The following is a 14,882-nucleotide window of genomic DNA, read 5'->3' on the forward strand; positions in this document are numbered from 1 at the left end:
GGTTGGGAAGATCCCCTGGAGAAGGGAAAGGCTACCCACTCTAGAATTCTGGCCTGGAGAATTCCATGGACTATACAGACCATGGGGTTGCAAAGAGTCAGACACGGCTGAGCGACTTTCACTTTCACATACTATAAAATGTATAATATTCAATCTTCCCATTACCTTCCCCTGTAACTGATTGTTAGTTCTGGAAACTGGTTATATATTTGAAATGAAGAGACGAAAGATCATTATGGAAACAACAGAATATTCTCTATTACTTAAAACCTACACACAAAACTCAGTTAAGAAGCATTTCTAAATGGGATTTCAAAAATGACACAAAAGTAACCTTTTGCTATTAGTAAACTTTCTTTCAATGCTTCAGTGAATACTGATGAATAAAGATAATTATTTTTCCCTTAGTGAATTAAACTGCTTTCTATTGTAAATAAATCCAAAATTCACAACCAAATCTAACTGTATTATAATACAGGCAACATTTTCAGTAAAACAATACCTTTCTGAAAGAAAATGAACTCTGAATGACCATGTTTAGAGTAACATTTGATACAAAATTCAAAAAGTGCATGCCTGATGTTTTTTCCTTCTAGTTCCGGGATTAGATCAACAAACTTTCTATAAAGGAGAGGACAGTAAATATTTCAGGTGTTGTAGGCTAAAGGTCTCTGTTGTAATTACTTGTTTCTGTTGTAGTGAAAGTGGTCATAGACAATACCGAACACGTGGGCATGACTGTATTCCAATAAAACTTATTAACATTAGAATTCTATGTAGTTTTCTTATCTCATGAAATGTGTGTACAAATGTGTTAGTCGCTCAGTCATGTCTCTTTGTGACCCCATGGACGGTAGCCCACCACGCTCCTCTGTCCATGGAATTCTCCAGGCAAGAACACTGGAGTTGGTAAACATTTCTTTCTCCAAGGGATCTATCCAACCCAAGGATTGAACCTGTGTCTTCTGCATTGCAGGCGGATTCTTTACCATCTGAGTCACCAGGGAAGCCCCTATCTCATTAAATATTAATCTTCTTTTGATTTTTTCCCCAAAATTTCAAAGTCTAAAAGTCATTCTCAGTTCAGCTGGTAGGCTGGATTTGGCCCATGGGCTGTAGTTTCCTGATTCCCGTTCTAGTCCATTAAGTAATAACTACCCAGTGATAAGAAGCTTTACCTGGTGACCTTCCCTCCTGAAATATTTTTTGAAGTATGACTGAATATGTAACTATGTGTGGTGATGGATATTTACTAAACTTGTGGCAATCTTTTCACAATATATACATATATCCACCTAAAATTAATACGATGTTATATTTCAATTATATCTCAATAAAAAAACAAACAGCTAAAAAACAAAACCAGAAGGAACTTGTGGACACAGCAAGGAAAGGGGAGGGTGGGATGAACTGACAGAGTAGCACTGACATATACACACTGCCACATGTAAACAGAGGGCTATGGGAAGCTGCTGCATCACACACGGGGCTCAGTTTGGTGTTCTGTGATGACCCAGAGGGGTGGGACTGGGTAGGCAGGAGAAAGGCTCAAGACAGACAGGATATATGTGTACCTATAGCTGATTTACACTGATGTAAGCAGAAACCAACACAACACTGTAACACAATTACCCTCCAATTAAAAAGAAATAAAATTTAAAAAGAAAGGGAAAAACACGAAAATGCTATTTGAACTACTGGACTAATTACTGACATACAAAACATAAAGGAAAAACATATGGGAATTTTATACTGCAAATGGAAAGCCAGCAGAACAAATTTTATTCCTATAATCACGGGATAAGTTTCAGATAAAAGAAATATCTTAAAATACAAAAACAACAAATATGAAAGCACTTTCCCAAAACAAACATTAAGACTGATGTGTCTTTTTAGTATCTCTCTCAGCATCCTATTTCATAAAAAATAAACAAAAATCAAGTTTCCTGTTGAATTTTGGCAGCTCCAGAACCTCCTAGAAGCTGCCAATGGCAGTGTTTATACCTTCTCTTTCAAAACGCTATGGTCCTCAGCACTGTGGTTTGACAGTGGAGCAAGTGAAAAAGTGAAGTTCAAAACTTATACTGAGTGCATGTAATACAAAGAATGCCACAACTCTATTGCAGCTATGTCTAGGACAATGCAGTGAGGCCTGCTATTACACAACGTCAGTCTTTAAGTGCCCTTTATAGTAATACAAAGCCCTATGTGTTGTGGCTCAAACCTCTGAAGTCCGTGCTTCTTTATATTCAGAGGGATGCACTCCTCCATGACACTATTCAGTGAATATTGACTTAAATGGTGCCTGTACTCAGTCATGTCCAACTCTTTGTGATCCCATGGACTGTAGCCTGCCCAACTCCTCTGTCTATAGGATTCTCCAGGCAAGAACACTAGAGTGGGTTGCCGTTTCCTTCCCCAGGAGATCTTTCTGACCCAGGGATCGACCTGTGTCTCCTGCACTGGCAGGCGGATTCTTTACCACTGAGCCACCTGAGAAGCCCTACTGATGTGTAGATTACATTGTGAAATGCTAGAACCAGAAAGCAGTGTTGGAACTTGAAAAAAAGAATCTAGACACTGAGAAGGATGTACTCAGGTTAGAGAAATTCAAAGTTACAAATAGATCAGTAAAGAAATTAATGGAGATCTATGATGGATTCCCAAAGACAGTTATATGTATTCAGATTATTTAGATACTCTGAGGTCACATTTGGAGGGCCTCAAGATGCTTTCATAGAATACGTACCTATAACGCCACCAACAGAGGAAACAACCTGGGCCAAACATTCTATTTCTCTCCTCAGTTCTATCAAATGAATCCTACCAAATCCAAGTCATTCTAAATTTTCTCAGAAATTCATTTCCATGCTATAAATACGTATTGAGTGCCTCCTAACTGGGCTTCCCGGTGGCTCAGTGGTAAAGAATCTGCCTGCAATGCAGCAGCCACAGGAGATTTGGGTTTGATCCCTGGCTGAGGAAGATCCCCTGGAGGAGAAAATAGCTGCCCACTCCTGTATTCTTGCCTGGAGAAGCCCATGGACAGAGGAGCCTGGTGGCTCAGACAGTCAAGAATTTGCCTGCCAATGTGGGAGACCCAGGTTCAAACCCTGGGTTGGGAAGATCCCCTGGAGAACAGAATGGCTACCCACTCTAGTATTCTTGCCTGGAGAATTCCATGGACAGAGGAGCCTGGTAGGCTATAGTCCATGGGGCCACAAAGAGTCAGACATGACTGAGCGACTAACACTGTCAGTTTTATCACACCAGAGCAAAATCACAGAGAACACTCAGGCAAAGAAGACACCACCCTGGACCTCAGTGCTCAGAGGGGTAGACTGATAAGGAAAAAAGTAATGGGAAAATCATTTCATCAATGTAATGGTGGGATGATGTAAAAAGTAGGTTTTGTTTCTCCAAAGAAGCTATACAGATGGCCAACAAACACAGGAAGAAAATGTTCAATATTGCTCATTATTAGAGAAATGCAAATTAGAACCACAGTGATATATCACCTCACACCAGTCAGAATGGCCATCATCAAAAAATCTATAAACAATAAATGCTGGAGAGGATGTGGAGAAAAGGGAGCCCTCTTACACTGTTGGTGGGAATATAAATGGATACAACCACTATGGAGAAAAGTATGGAGAGTTCTTTAAAAACTAGGAATAAAACTATCAGATGACAGAGTAATCCCACTACTGGGCATATACCCTGAGAAAATCATAACTGAAAAAGACAATGTACCCCCAATGTTCATTGCAGCACCATTTCCAATAGCCAGGACATGGAAGCAATCTAGATGTCCATCAATGGATAAATGGATAAGGAAGTTGTGGCACATATATACAATGGAATATTACTCGGCCATAAAAAGGAATGAATTTGAGGCAGTTCTAGTGAGGTGGATGAACTTAAAGTATGCTATACAGAATGAAGTAAATCAGAAAGAGAAAAACAATTATATTAACACATATATAACAGAATCTAGAAAAATGGTACTGATGAACCTATTTGTAGGGCAGGAACAGAGATGCAGGCACAGAGAACAGACTTTTGTACACAGTAACAGAAGGAGTGAAAGTGAAAGTGAAGTCGCTCAGTCGTGTCTGACTCTTTGCGACCCCATGGACTGTAGCCTACCATGCTCCTCCGTCCGTGGGATTCTTGAGGCAAGAATACTGGAGTGGGTTGCCATTTCCTTCTCCAGGAGATCTTCCCAACACAGGGACTGAACCCGGGTCTCCCGCATTGCAGGCAGATGCTTTACCATCTGAGCCACCAGGGAAGTGGCAGAAGGAGAGGGTGGGACAAATTGAGAGAGTAGCATTGAAACATATACACTGCCGCTACTGCTGTTGCTAAGTCACTTCAGTCGTGTCCGACCCTGTGCGACCCCACAGATGACAGCCCACCAGGCTCCCCCGTCCCTGGGATTCTCCAGGCAAGAACACTGGAGTGGGCTGCCATTTCCTTCTCCAGTGCATGAAAGTGAAAAGTGAAAGTAAAGTCGCTCAGTCGTGTCCGACTCTTAGCGACCGCATGGACTGCAGCCTTCCAGGCTCCTCCGTCCATGGGATTTTCCAGGCAAGAGTACTGGAGTAGGTTGCCATTGCCTTCTCCGAACATATACATTACCAGATATGAAACAGATAGCGAGTGGGAAGCTGCTGTATAAAATAGGGACGTGATTATCCTCCAATGAAAAATTTTCAAAAAAAGTAGGTTTGGAGAAGGCTTATTGACTGGAGTGACATGTTGGCTGGATCTGATGGACATAACAAAATCTCTCTTATAAGCAAGGAGCAAATGGCCCCAGTAGAGGAAACAGTGCAAAGAAAGACAGATACAAGAGAGCAAGAGATGTGGGAACAAACATTCCAAGGCATAAAGTGTGAGTACAAGTTAGGCACATGGAGAGTGGTCAAGGGTGAGACTGGAGACACAAGCAAGGACCGAGTCATAACGCCTTTGGAGTTCATCCTTTCTAACACACTGAGCACTTGAAAGAGGCTAGTCCAAAATGGGATGTATAAAAAAATATGAAATATCTCAATAATTTAAAAAGTTGATTACAGGTTGAAGTGATAATTTAGATATATTGGGTTAAATAAAAAAATATAACTTATTAGTTTCTTTTTAGTTTTTAAGTGGGTCTACTAGAAAAAAAAAAAAAATTGTAGGACTCCCTGGTGGCTCAGAGGTTAAAGTGTCTGCCTGGAATGCAGGAGACCGGGGTTCAATCCCTGGGTTGCGAAGATCCCCTGGAGAAGGAAATGGCAGCCCACTCCAGTACTCTTGCCTGGAAATTCCCATGGAGGGAGGAGCCTGGTAGGCTACAGTCCATGGGGTCGCAAAGAGTCGGACACGACTGAGCGACTTCACTTTCACTAGAAAATTGTAAATTATTTATGTGGCATTTTATCCCTCATGTAATAGTCCTTGTCGTTGATTCCTCAATAACCCTTTTACCTCAAACATTTAAACTAGCAGGGATCTCTTTTCTCTTGCCAGTGCCTAGTTTAGATGTGGGCATGTCACAGACACAATCCAGGCCTGAGCTGGGAAGGAAAGATGGCAGGAGGAGTTCCAACTACAGGTATCTTTGCCCCAGAAAGGAGACAGATGGAGACCAGAACTCATTTTTTTTTTTTTCTCTAAGATGTGGCTATATGACCAATGACACAGAGAACCACTATGGCCATCTTTCCATGACACAGGGGATAAAGCAGAGGATGGCAGAGTTTATAAATGAAGTAAAACCCAAACCCCTGTTGACATCACTGAGCAGCTTTATCAACCAACCTTGGAGTTCACCCTTCCTCTGAACTTCCTGTTATGTGAGATAACAAGATTTTTTATTTTTTAAGCCAAAATGAGTCAGTTTTTCTGTTAGTTGTAGCCAAAAGCATCTGAGCTAATACACTCCATTAGACTAAAGAGCAAGGAAGTATATGTATTATCATTTAGGACTCAAGCACTATGAAATTCTTTACATAGTGTACAATCTACAGTGTGATAGTATTGATCAGTGGGATAGCATATACTTAGATAGTATGTGTCAAGTATTTTTCTCTTTTAATTTTACATTACTATACAACTGTAAGACATTATGACACAATTACTCAAGTGAGTGTGTGAGTGTGAAAGTCGCTCAGTCGTGTCCAACTCTTTGAGACCCCATGCGCTATATAGTCATGAAACTCTCCAGGCCAGAATACTGGAGTGGGTAGCCTTTCCCTTCTCCAAGGCATCTTCCCAACCATGGATTCTTTACCAACTGAGCTATCAGGGAAGCCCCAATTACTCAAAGAGACCTGTAATTAGTCAGAAAAATAACTATGAACAGGATTTAATCAAAAGTAGAAGAAAATACTCCTAAGATTTGTAAATTCTCAGTTTAACGGTTGCCCTTTCGTTGAGAAGTCTGCCTTGAATTCTAGTCAAAGCACACGTATTGAGAACAACTACACTTGATTTTACTAACCTGGACATAAACCCTTAAAGGCAATATAGCAAGTGAAACAAGTAAGCAAATGGTACAGTTTCTACCTCATCAAGTTATCAGAAGAATTAAATAATGTAAGTTGGGTCTAGCACAGTATCTAGTACACGGTAAACACATTATATATAAATCTGGTTATTGTTCAAACTAGTAATAACCCATGGGGAGCAGGAAGGGAGGAGAGGCAAGCTGGGGGTAAGGGATTAGGAGGTACTAACTATTAAACATAAAATAAATAAGCTAAAAGGATATACAGTATAAAACAGAGAATATAGCTAATGTTTTATAAAACAATAAATGGAGTATAACCTTTAAAATTGTGAATCACTATGTTGTACACTTGAAAATACACCTTAATTTTTTTTAAAAAAGAAAATAAATTTGGCTTGTGTTCCTTTTCTCTTGTAAAATCATTGATTTCTAAGATTCTAAGTAATGTGTTAAATATGCATTGTCATTTGCTCTGTAAGATAATCTCATTTAGTGATAATGACTACAGGTCAGCTTACAGCAAATATAAGCAGACAGGTTACACTTCATTGGGTAGTTAGTGCTTCGTTAGGTGGTTGATTTATTAACTTATTCTTTCAGTTATACAAAGCAGGTGAGTTTCAGAGCTAATCTGAAAAAATTAAGGTAGGCAGTGGTAACACTGTTAACCAGAAATTAAGCTACAGTATTTTGACTAATCTTGCTTACCCAGTATTTGTGAAATTGGTGAGATTAATAATGAGTCTCAATGAAAATGGATAGAAAATATACAAACAAGTAAGTAAGTTTATGATTTTGAGGCTGCAATAGAAGGTGACTGATGTAATTCAGAGACAGAGAGGGAGAGGTACTCAGGAACATCTTGGAATGATATACAAAGATATAGAAGGGTATCAGGCCAGGAGAGAGGACGGATAGCATCTTCTGAGTTATACCAAGACAGGATATTCTAAAAATCTTTCTGCAGTATTATTTTTGCTTTTACTAATATATACTCTACAATATAAATTTAATTTCCAAATAAGATATTCTGAAAAATACTGACCAAAATCCTCACTAGCTCAATCTTAACAAATAAGTGGGTTTTTTTTTTAAATTTGGCTTATGAATAAGGATGATGGTACTTGATATCACCATATGATCTATAAATTTTAAATTCTGCAAGATGACTGGTTCAGAGAGGACTATAACAAGTTACCTAGCTTACTATAAGGACTGTTAAGGCAGTTATCTTTGGATGCTCCCATATCTAGTGCAGGATTCCTACATAGTTGTTAACAAATGTTTCTAAAACAAAACTCAACACCTATAAATTTAAACTATATTTATATTCTGGACAATTAAACATTCTAAACTAATGTGAATGTATAATATCACATTTCTTATGGCGAATAAGGCAAACACATGTAGAACATTCTCACCCAAACAGGTGGGGACCTCCAAGCAGATACTGCCCTGAATGAGGCTGTCCACTGCCTGGATGAGAATTCAGAGTTCCCAAGTGGGAAACACTGGCCTACAGACCCTTTCCCTAAAGTCAGACAGGGGCAGGCTCAGACCAGTTTTTGGAGACTAATAATTATTCTAGGAGGCCTTAATCAACCATTGGTATTCAGAGGAGCTCTAACCCAGGCTATTAGTTAAACACAGCATGTTCCCAAGGTGGACCCAACACTCAAGAGAACATAGGAAAGGGGATGACATCCTTCCATGTTTCCCTGGGATCAATACCACATGAGTAACTGATAAAATAATGAGTCTGAGGTTTTTTAAAGTTAGGTTTATTGAGGTGTAATCTGCATATAATAAAATTTACGTCTTTGAGTGTACAGTCCTATGAATTTGACAAATGTACACAGTCATGCTTCTACCACGACAATCAAGATATGGTACATCTCAATCACCCCCCAAAACTCCATGACGATAAATGGTCAATCCCTCCCCACCACGGTCAGTCCCTTGCCATCCTCTGCAACAATCGATGTATTTTCTATCTCTATAGTTTTGCCTTTTCCAGAACAGCACATATATCACATCTACAGAATGTAGCCTTTTGAGTCTAGTTTCTTTCATCTATTATGATGCAACTGGCCACAAGGCCAGTGAGACTGGGACAGAGTGAAAAGGAGAGTGGCAGGATTTGAAACTGGAGAGGTAGTGGGGCCACATCTCGTAGGAACTTGGGAGGCCATAACAAAAGTTTTGGGTTTACAACAGGTGTGATGAGAAGCCAATGGAAGTTTCTGAGCAGCTGAGCAATATGATATGAGTATCTTAAAAATAATTTTGGTCAGCCAGTTTAGAGACTACTGTAGTGGTCTGGGTTAAAAATGCTCTTGACTTAAACTAGAATGGTAATGCTGGAGGTGGTGAAAAGTGTTCGGATTGGAGATGTAATTTAGAGGAAGACAAGTTAGGACTGGATGCAGCACGTGAAGGGGAGAGAGGAGGCAAGGATGCTTCAAACGGCGTGGCATGAGCAACAAGGTAGATGGTCATTTACCAGGATGGATAGAAGAGAAAGGGGATAAAAGATAAAAAGAGGGAAGAGCAGGTTTGGGATGGGGGAAAGGGAGAATTAAGAGCTCTGTACAATTGGATATCACCAGCATATAGATACTTTCCCGACTATTTTGCTTATCTATGTTGACCTTGATAGAGAATTTCACTTACTGTTCCCCACCCTGTTACTCTTGGTACAGAGAGGGGAATGCACTGGTATACCACACATTCAGTTTCCACTTTACTGGGTTTCTAGAGTTACATTTATTTTTAATAAGAAGACAAGCTGTAAACTCCACTCAGACCTGTGGCGGATTCATTTTGATATTTGGCAAAACTAATACAATTATGTAAAGTTTAAAAATAAAATAAAATTTAAAAAAAAAAAGGAAAAAAAAAGTATTCTGTAATAATCTATGTGGGAATAGAAAGGGCAGATATATGTATATGTATAACTGATTCATTTTGCTGCACAGTAGAAACTAACACAACATTGTAAATCAACTATACTACAACAGAACTTAATTTTTAAAAATGAGGTATCACAGTGAGCGAAGTCCGTACTAAGATACTTGATGATGTCGGCAATGTCAATCTAAAACAAATACTTGGAGCTCCAACACCCAAAAAAGAAGAAGGAGGAGGAGAGCTGTAAAGGTTCAAGGCTAGAGACGTCTTCCATTTCTCACCCGCATTTTCTATATACATAAGAACAATCTGAGTTTCCTAGGAAGGACTGCCATTAAATTTTACATATACTCTTTTTTTTTTTCCAAATACTTATTCTCTTGTTCAACTGCAGTGGTTCAGATGAATTAAGAATAGAAAACACTTATTAAGTACTAGTAATTTTTCTTGCTTTAAAGTACTTTCTTGTTTTCTAGTATTTACAACAAAACAAAACAAAAACACACAGAATAAAATAGGTGAAAAGCATTCAGTGGCCCATCTTTTTCACCTGATGAGTTGCAGCCTACGCTTTTGGTATGGTGAGGGGAGTAACTTTTGCTCAGACAGACCCTCGGTACAAGGAAATGGCAACACAATGTAGAAAAGCCAGAAGACGTGGAGCAGAGTCTGTGTCTGCTCTCCTCTAGAAGCCCAATTACCCAAGCACAAGGCAGGGGCACTGATCACACCCCCACCCCCACTTTGCACCTCTGAGGCCACCAAAGCAGAGTGCTTGATAAACAGGATGGTCATTCTAGTCATGGCTCCATTTATGCATCTGTCTATCCGCCCATCCATTTGACGTTATCTCCTAGAAGTCTTTCTTTTTTTTATCTTAAAATTTCATGTAAATTTGTCCCCTGTAATGTAGTTGTATTTCCTGTAGTATAAAAATCTCTATTTACTTACCACTGAGTAACTAACATTCCAGATAAATGTAGACTAAGACCACTGTGTACAGTCGCGCAGGCTGTGCACGACACATCACGACTGGGAGGGCATTTGCACTGTAGCTACTGTGGATTTGTCTATTATGACAGTTTTCTATTGCACGCTTCGAGTCAGAGGTGTCTTTTTTTTTCTAATTTGTAAAAATGCCTTATGGGCTAACTGTAGCCCTGCCACTTGGTATACATAGCCACATATATGGACTTGGTACAAGCCTGAACCAGCCTCATTATTTGACTCTTGAGGAAGCCAAATTTCAGAGGTGAAGAGACAAGGTCCCACAGCTAGTTCACAGCAATGTTGGGTTTGATTCTGGTCTCCATTCCCAGTCCAATACTCTTTTATAGCAACAAGCTACCTCTACCAACAGTGAGCTGCTCTTCTCAAGTGTGTGGGTTTCTGAGACTGCTTTTATTTATTTACTTTGCCTAAGGAGAGACCTCTGCAGGATGGATATCTCATGCTGCTGTTGCCCTTTGTTTTTTGGCGTGAGTGAATATATAGTGTTGGATAAGCAGCAGATAGACTTCTTGCAAATTATTCAGAGGGGTGAAAGTATTGGAGTGTGTGCTCCATAAGAGCAGGAACCATGTCTACCATTCATACCATGCCTCTGTGGCACCCGACATATAGCTCAGCTACAGTTTTATACAGGGAAACACAAAACATTCCATTATCTAGGTCAGACCCTGTGCCTCCAAGCCCTGCTATAGTCTCTTCTGCAGCTGGAGCTAATATCAGTGCTGAACCCTGAGAAGCACTGGCGAGACCTCTAAGCTGCTTCCCAGACTGGCATGCTATTATCTGTTAATAACTGACTGGGCTCATTCAACCAAGAGCACAAAGATTACTTAAGAGCATTGTAAAATGGCAGCACTAGAATGAATCTTGCAAGTCAACTAACTCAACTCCCTCACTTGGCATCCTTGGAAACAGTCCCAAAGAGATGACAGTATTCACCCAGGTGGCTGTAGCAGCTTATGTATGCTGTGGTTAGTAACTAACACTCAGATTAGTTACAATTCGATTATTGCTCCTTCCGAAACACCACAATGCCTTGTCACCAAGCAAATAATGACTGGAAATCCATAATGTCAGGGACATCATGAACTACAAAGGTATGCCCTTAGGAATGTTTTTCTTAGGTCTTGTTTGGGCTGGACAATAAACCATGTATTTGAGAAGATAACACTATTATGCTCTTTCATTCTTTTCATGCAACGATACTACTTAGAAAAGAAGAGTAAGGCAAGACTATTAGAAATTCTCAAATTTACTGAGAAAAAGATATGAAAGTGTGTTATGAATGTTATGCATGAAAATGGTTAATTTAAAAAGCACAGCTGGTTAGTCATACAGTAAGCTCTATATGTCTATTTATTTTGACTCCAAACTAGAATTCTATGACCTAGATCATTAGTTTAGTCTAATCTCATGATTATTTTAATTGAAAATATGTATTATAAACAGGATGGATTCTCAAGCTGCTGTCTAAACAAAGGCATTTGTCTTTTCAGAAAATACACTTTTCAGATTTTTAGCTTTATTTCAGAATTAAAACTTTTAAAAGTAAAAACAACACTGGAACATCATTTTAATAATATCCCAAGTTATGAGAATAAATGGATGGTTGTAAAAGTTTACTCAGTTATTTTATATTCTGTAACATGAAACTCTCTTCAATAGAACTAAGTCATATGTATCTTAGTGAGTTTATCGTAGTGAGATTCCAATGTTATCTATATTGTGTTGCTGACCCTTCTTTCCATATGTAATTATTAAAAATAAAAATAACATAGGGCCATTACTTCTTCCTTATAAGAGAATTCTATATTTAATAATGAATCACAAACCAGAAGTCTAAAATAATAGACATCTCCTAAGATACCAGGTTACCAACACACATACACACACACAGAATTTTGATTTCTCAAAAGTCTAGTAAGTGGCACTAGTGGCTGATATATTAGGGTGAGCAAAGCTGTATGTGTGCACATAGCTTCCACTTTGATGGTCTGGGATGTCTTAGCTGGGCCATAGCACAGCAAAATGGTAGTGGCACATTGTACCTGGTCATGGCTGGCTTCAATGGAGCTTCCAATAGCATGGAAGGTTGTCTGCACAGGGGCTAATGTCAGACAGGTCACATACTCTTTGCCACTCTGTCTATCACAGTAGTGCACCTATAACAGAACACATGCAAGCTGCTGAACGCCACCAGTAAGAGGGAGCCAGATGCAATTGGTCCTTTGCAAAGGTTCTAGCTTTCAAGAAGAAATTCACGTAACTTATGCAGAACACAATTCAAATATTTAAAACCTTATTGGGACTCGAAGATCTATGGAGACTCTATTAATTTTAATTAATATTTTATATTAATATTCTTTAAAAGAGTATTAGGAAATGCTTTGCAGAGTGCTCTACATTAGTACAGCCAGAAGAAAAATTCACAACTAAATGCTACACTCATCTTTTTTGTCCAACTTTTCATAATGCATAAAGGACTCTAGGGTCAATATAAGTCAAGTTCATTTGAATCCAATAAAATTTTGTCAACCTGAATTTTCCTCATCTTTGACTCTACGTGTGTGTGACCGCCACTTGATTGGTCTGACATTCTTCTATTTCTACATTATAGTCCCTATAAAACCAATGTTATCCATATACACACACATATACATATATATGTATGTATGTATGTATCTCAGTATACCATGTCTGTCTGGAATTTTGACATTAAAATCAAAATGAATTAAACTGAAATGACTTATAATGTACAGACCAAAATAAAGTCACTATAATATTATTTTTCTTTTAGTTGAATACAACCAACCATTATTAAAACCATGTGTAAGACACTCTATCAGAGGTAAGGTATGGGGGTGGATGTGGGGGAATGTGAGTCCATCTGCCCAATGGAAAAATTTCCATCCTTCCATTTATCTACTTTCAAAAAAGTTCTATCAAGCAGTGTTTAATTCTAAGCTAATAAAGTAAAAATCCTGTTGCTTTTGTGATAAACAAACATACATATATATATACACACACACAGTTATAATATGGATCTGACAGAAAATGATGATATAAATCCTCATCTAATGGTTTAATATCATTTTTAAACCAGTAAGGTTAAGATTCGCCATTAGTGTCCCTTAAGGCAGGGAAACTTCCTGGAATCTATAAAAAGTAGTTTAGGGTTCAAATCAAGCCAACATACAAAGCTTTGTTTCCAAAGCACTTTAAAGATTTTGTTATAAAAATATTTTTTCCAAATTAACTTTGGGGAAAAGGATTTGATGACAGTTCGAATTCACTGTACCTCCTGAGCAAATTAAAAGTTCACTCAGTGTACGAGTTCAAGAATGTGGGCCTGTTGTTTACCATGCGGCAGTGAAATATGAGAGGGGGGATGGAAATGAAACTTACCACATAACAGGTTTATGCAAAAGTCAATCAATGGTGACACTATAATAGCTACAGCTCACAACCATTTATGGTATAGTTAAAATATTATGTCTGATATAGTACTATCATAAAACATGCTTTTTAAAATGAAATATAATCACCTTTTGACATCAATTGAAAGTCTATATGAAAGACAAGACACTCTCCCAAATACCCAAACTGATAGTGAACACGCTCATATGTCAGCAAACTTACTGCAGCTTTATTTTTTTCTTCTAGATAAATGAAAATTAGGAAGGACAAAAAGAGCACAAGACAATTCTAGCCAAAAAATAAATTTCAAACTTCATTTCCATCAGTGGCTTGGATACTAGGACTGAAAGATTTAACTTTTCTTCTAACTCACCATGAGCCTGCAATATCCTGTAAAATATTAAGACATCCTACAGACACTGAATATTGGTAGAACAATACGTGTCGGACTAAATGAAAAAGAGTCTCAGCAGAAGCCAAAGGGATACTCAGGCCAAGCAAAGTGACATCTACCAAGAACAAGGTTAGGGGCATGGACCACTGGTAAAGTCCAAAGGAAACATAGCTGCCCTTCAGGGACGGAGGGAACTGGGAAAAACATGTAGTATTTTACAATAACTGTAGATGGAGTATAACTTGTAGAAATTGTCAATCACCATATCGCACACCTGCAACTTACATAATATTGCACAGCAATTATACTTCAACAAAGGAAAAAAAAAAAAGTAAACATCATCTACATGGAAACCAGTAATGGATGAAACTAGGCTGTTAGCCTCCTCATTCTGCAGGGCTTCCATCAGAGGAGTGACTAGGCCTGAAACAGAGGTAGAATGTGGAGGAACATGTCTCAGAAGCAGATTAAGTCCCCAGTCCACCAACCACAAATATTCAAAGGTGCTGGAGTATGAGGAAGACAAGAAGAAATCACCGCATACTCTTCCTCCCCTATGAGTCTTGAGCCAAAACGGACGGCTGGCAGTGGGGGAGCAGGGGCGGTGGGGGGGAACATGAACTTGCAGTTTTACAGTGAACTGCACTA

The 14,882-nt window shown here is 38.8% G+C and overlaps 1 protein-coding gene across 7 annotated transcripts in view; it reads right to left on the reverse strand.

Annotated features, from left to right (window-relative positions):
• STAU2 (staufen double-stranded RNA binding protein 2) overlaps nt 1-14,882 on the reverse strand; it is a 305,621-nt gene that overhangs the window by 109,091 nt on the left and 181,648 nt on the right. For 6 of the 7 annotated variants that reach the window (XM_055546281.1, XM_055546279.1, XM_055546280.1 and 3 more), the window contains one exon: nt 12,472-12,585. The exons of the other annotated variant lie outside the window; for it this stretch is intronic. In XM_055546281.1, the coding sequence (XP_055402256.1) occupies nt 12,472-12,585 (114 nt within the window). The remainder of the gene's footprint in view (nt 1-12,471; nt 12,586-14,882) is intronic. 7 annotated transcript variants of the gene reach the window in all.

The sequence above is a fragment of the Bubalus kerabau genome, chromosome 14 (assembly GCF_029407905.1).
Source record: "Bubalus kerabau isolate K-KA32 ecotype Philippines breed swamp buffalo chromosome 14, PCC_UOA_SB_1v2, whole genome shotgun sequence".
NCBI classification, from domain to species: domain Eukaryota; kingdom Metazoa; phylum Chordata; class Mammalia; order Artiodactyla; family Bovidae; genus Bubalus; species Bubalus kerabau.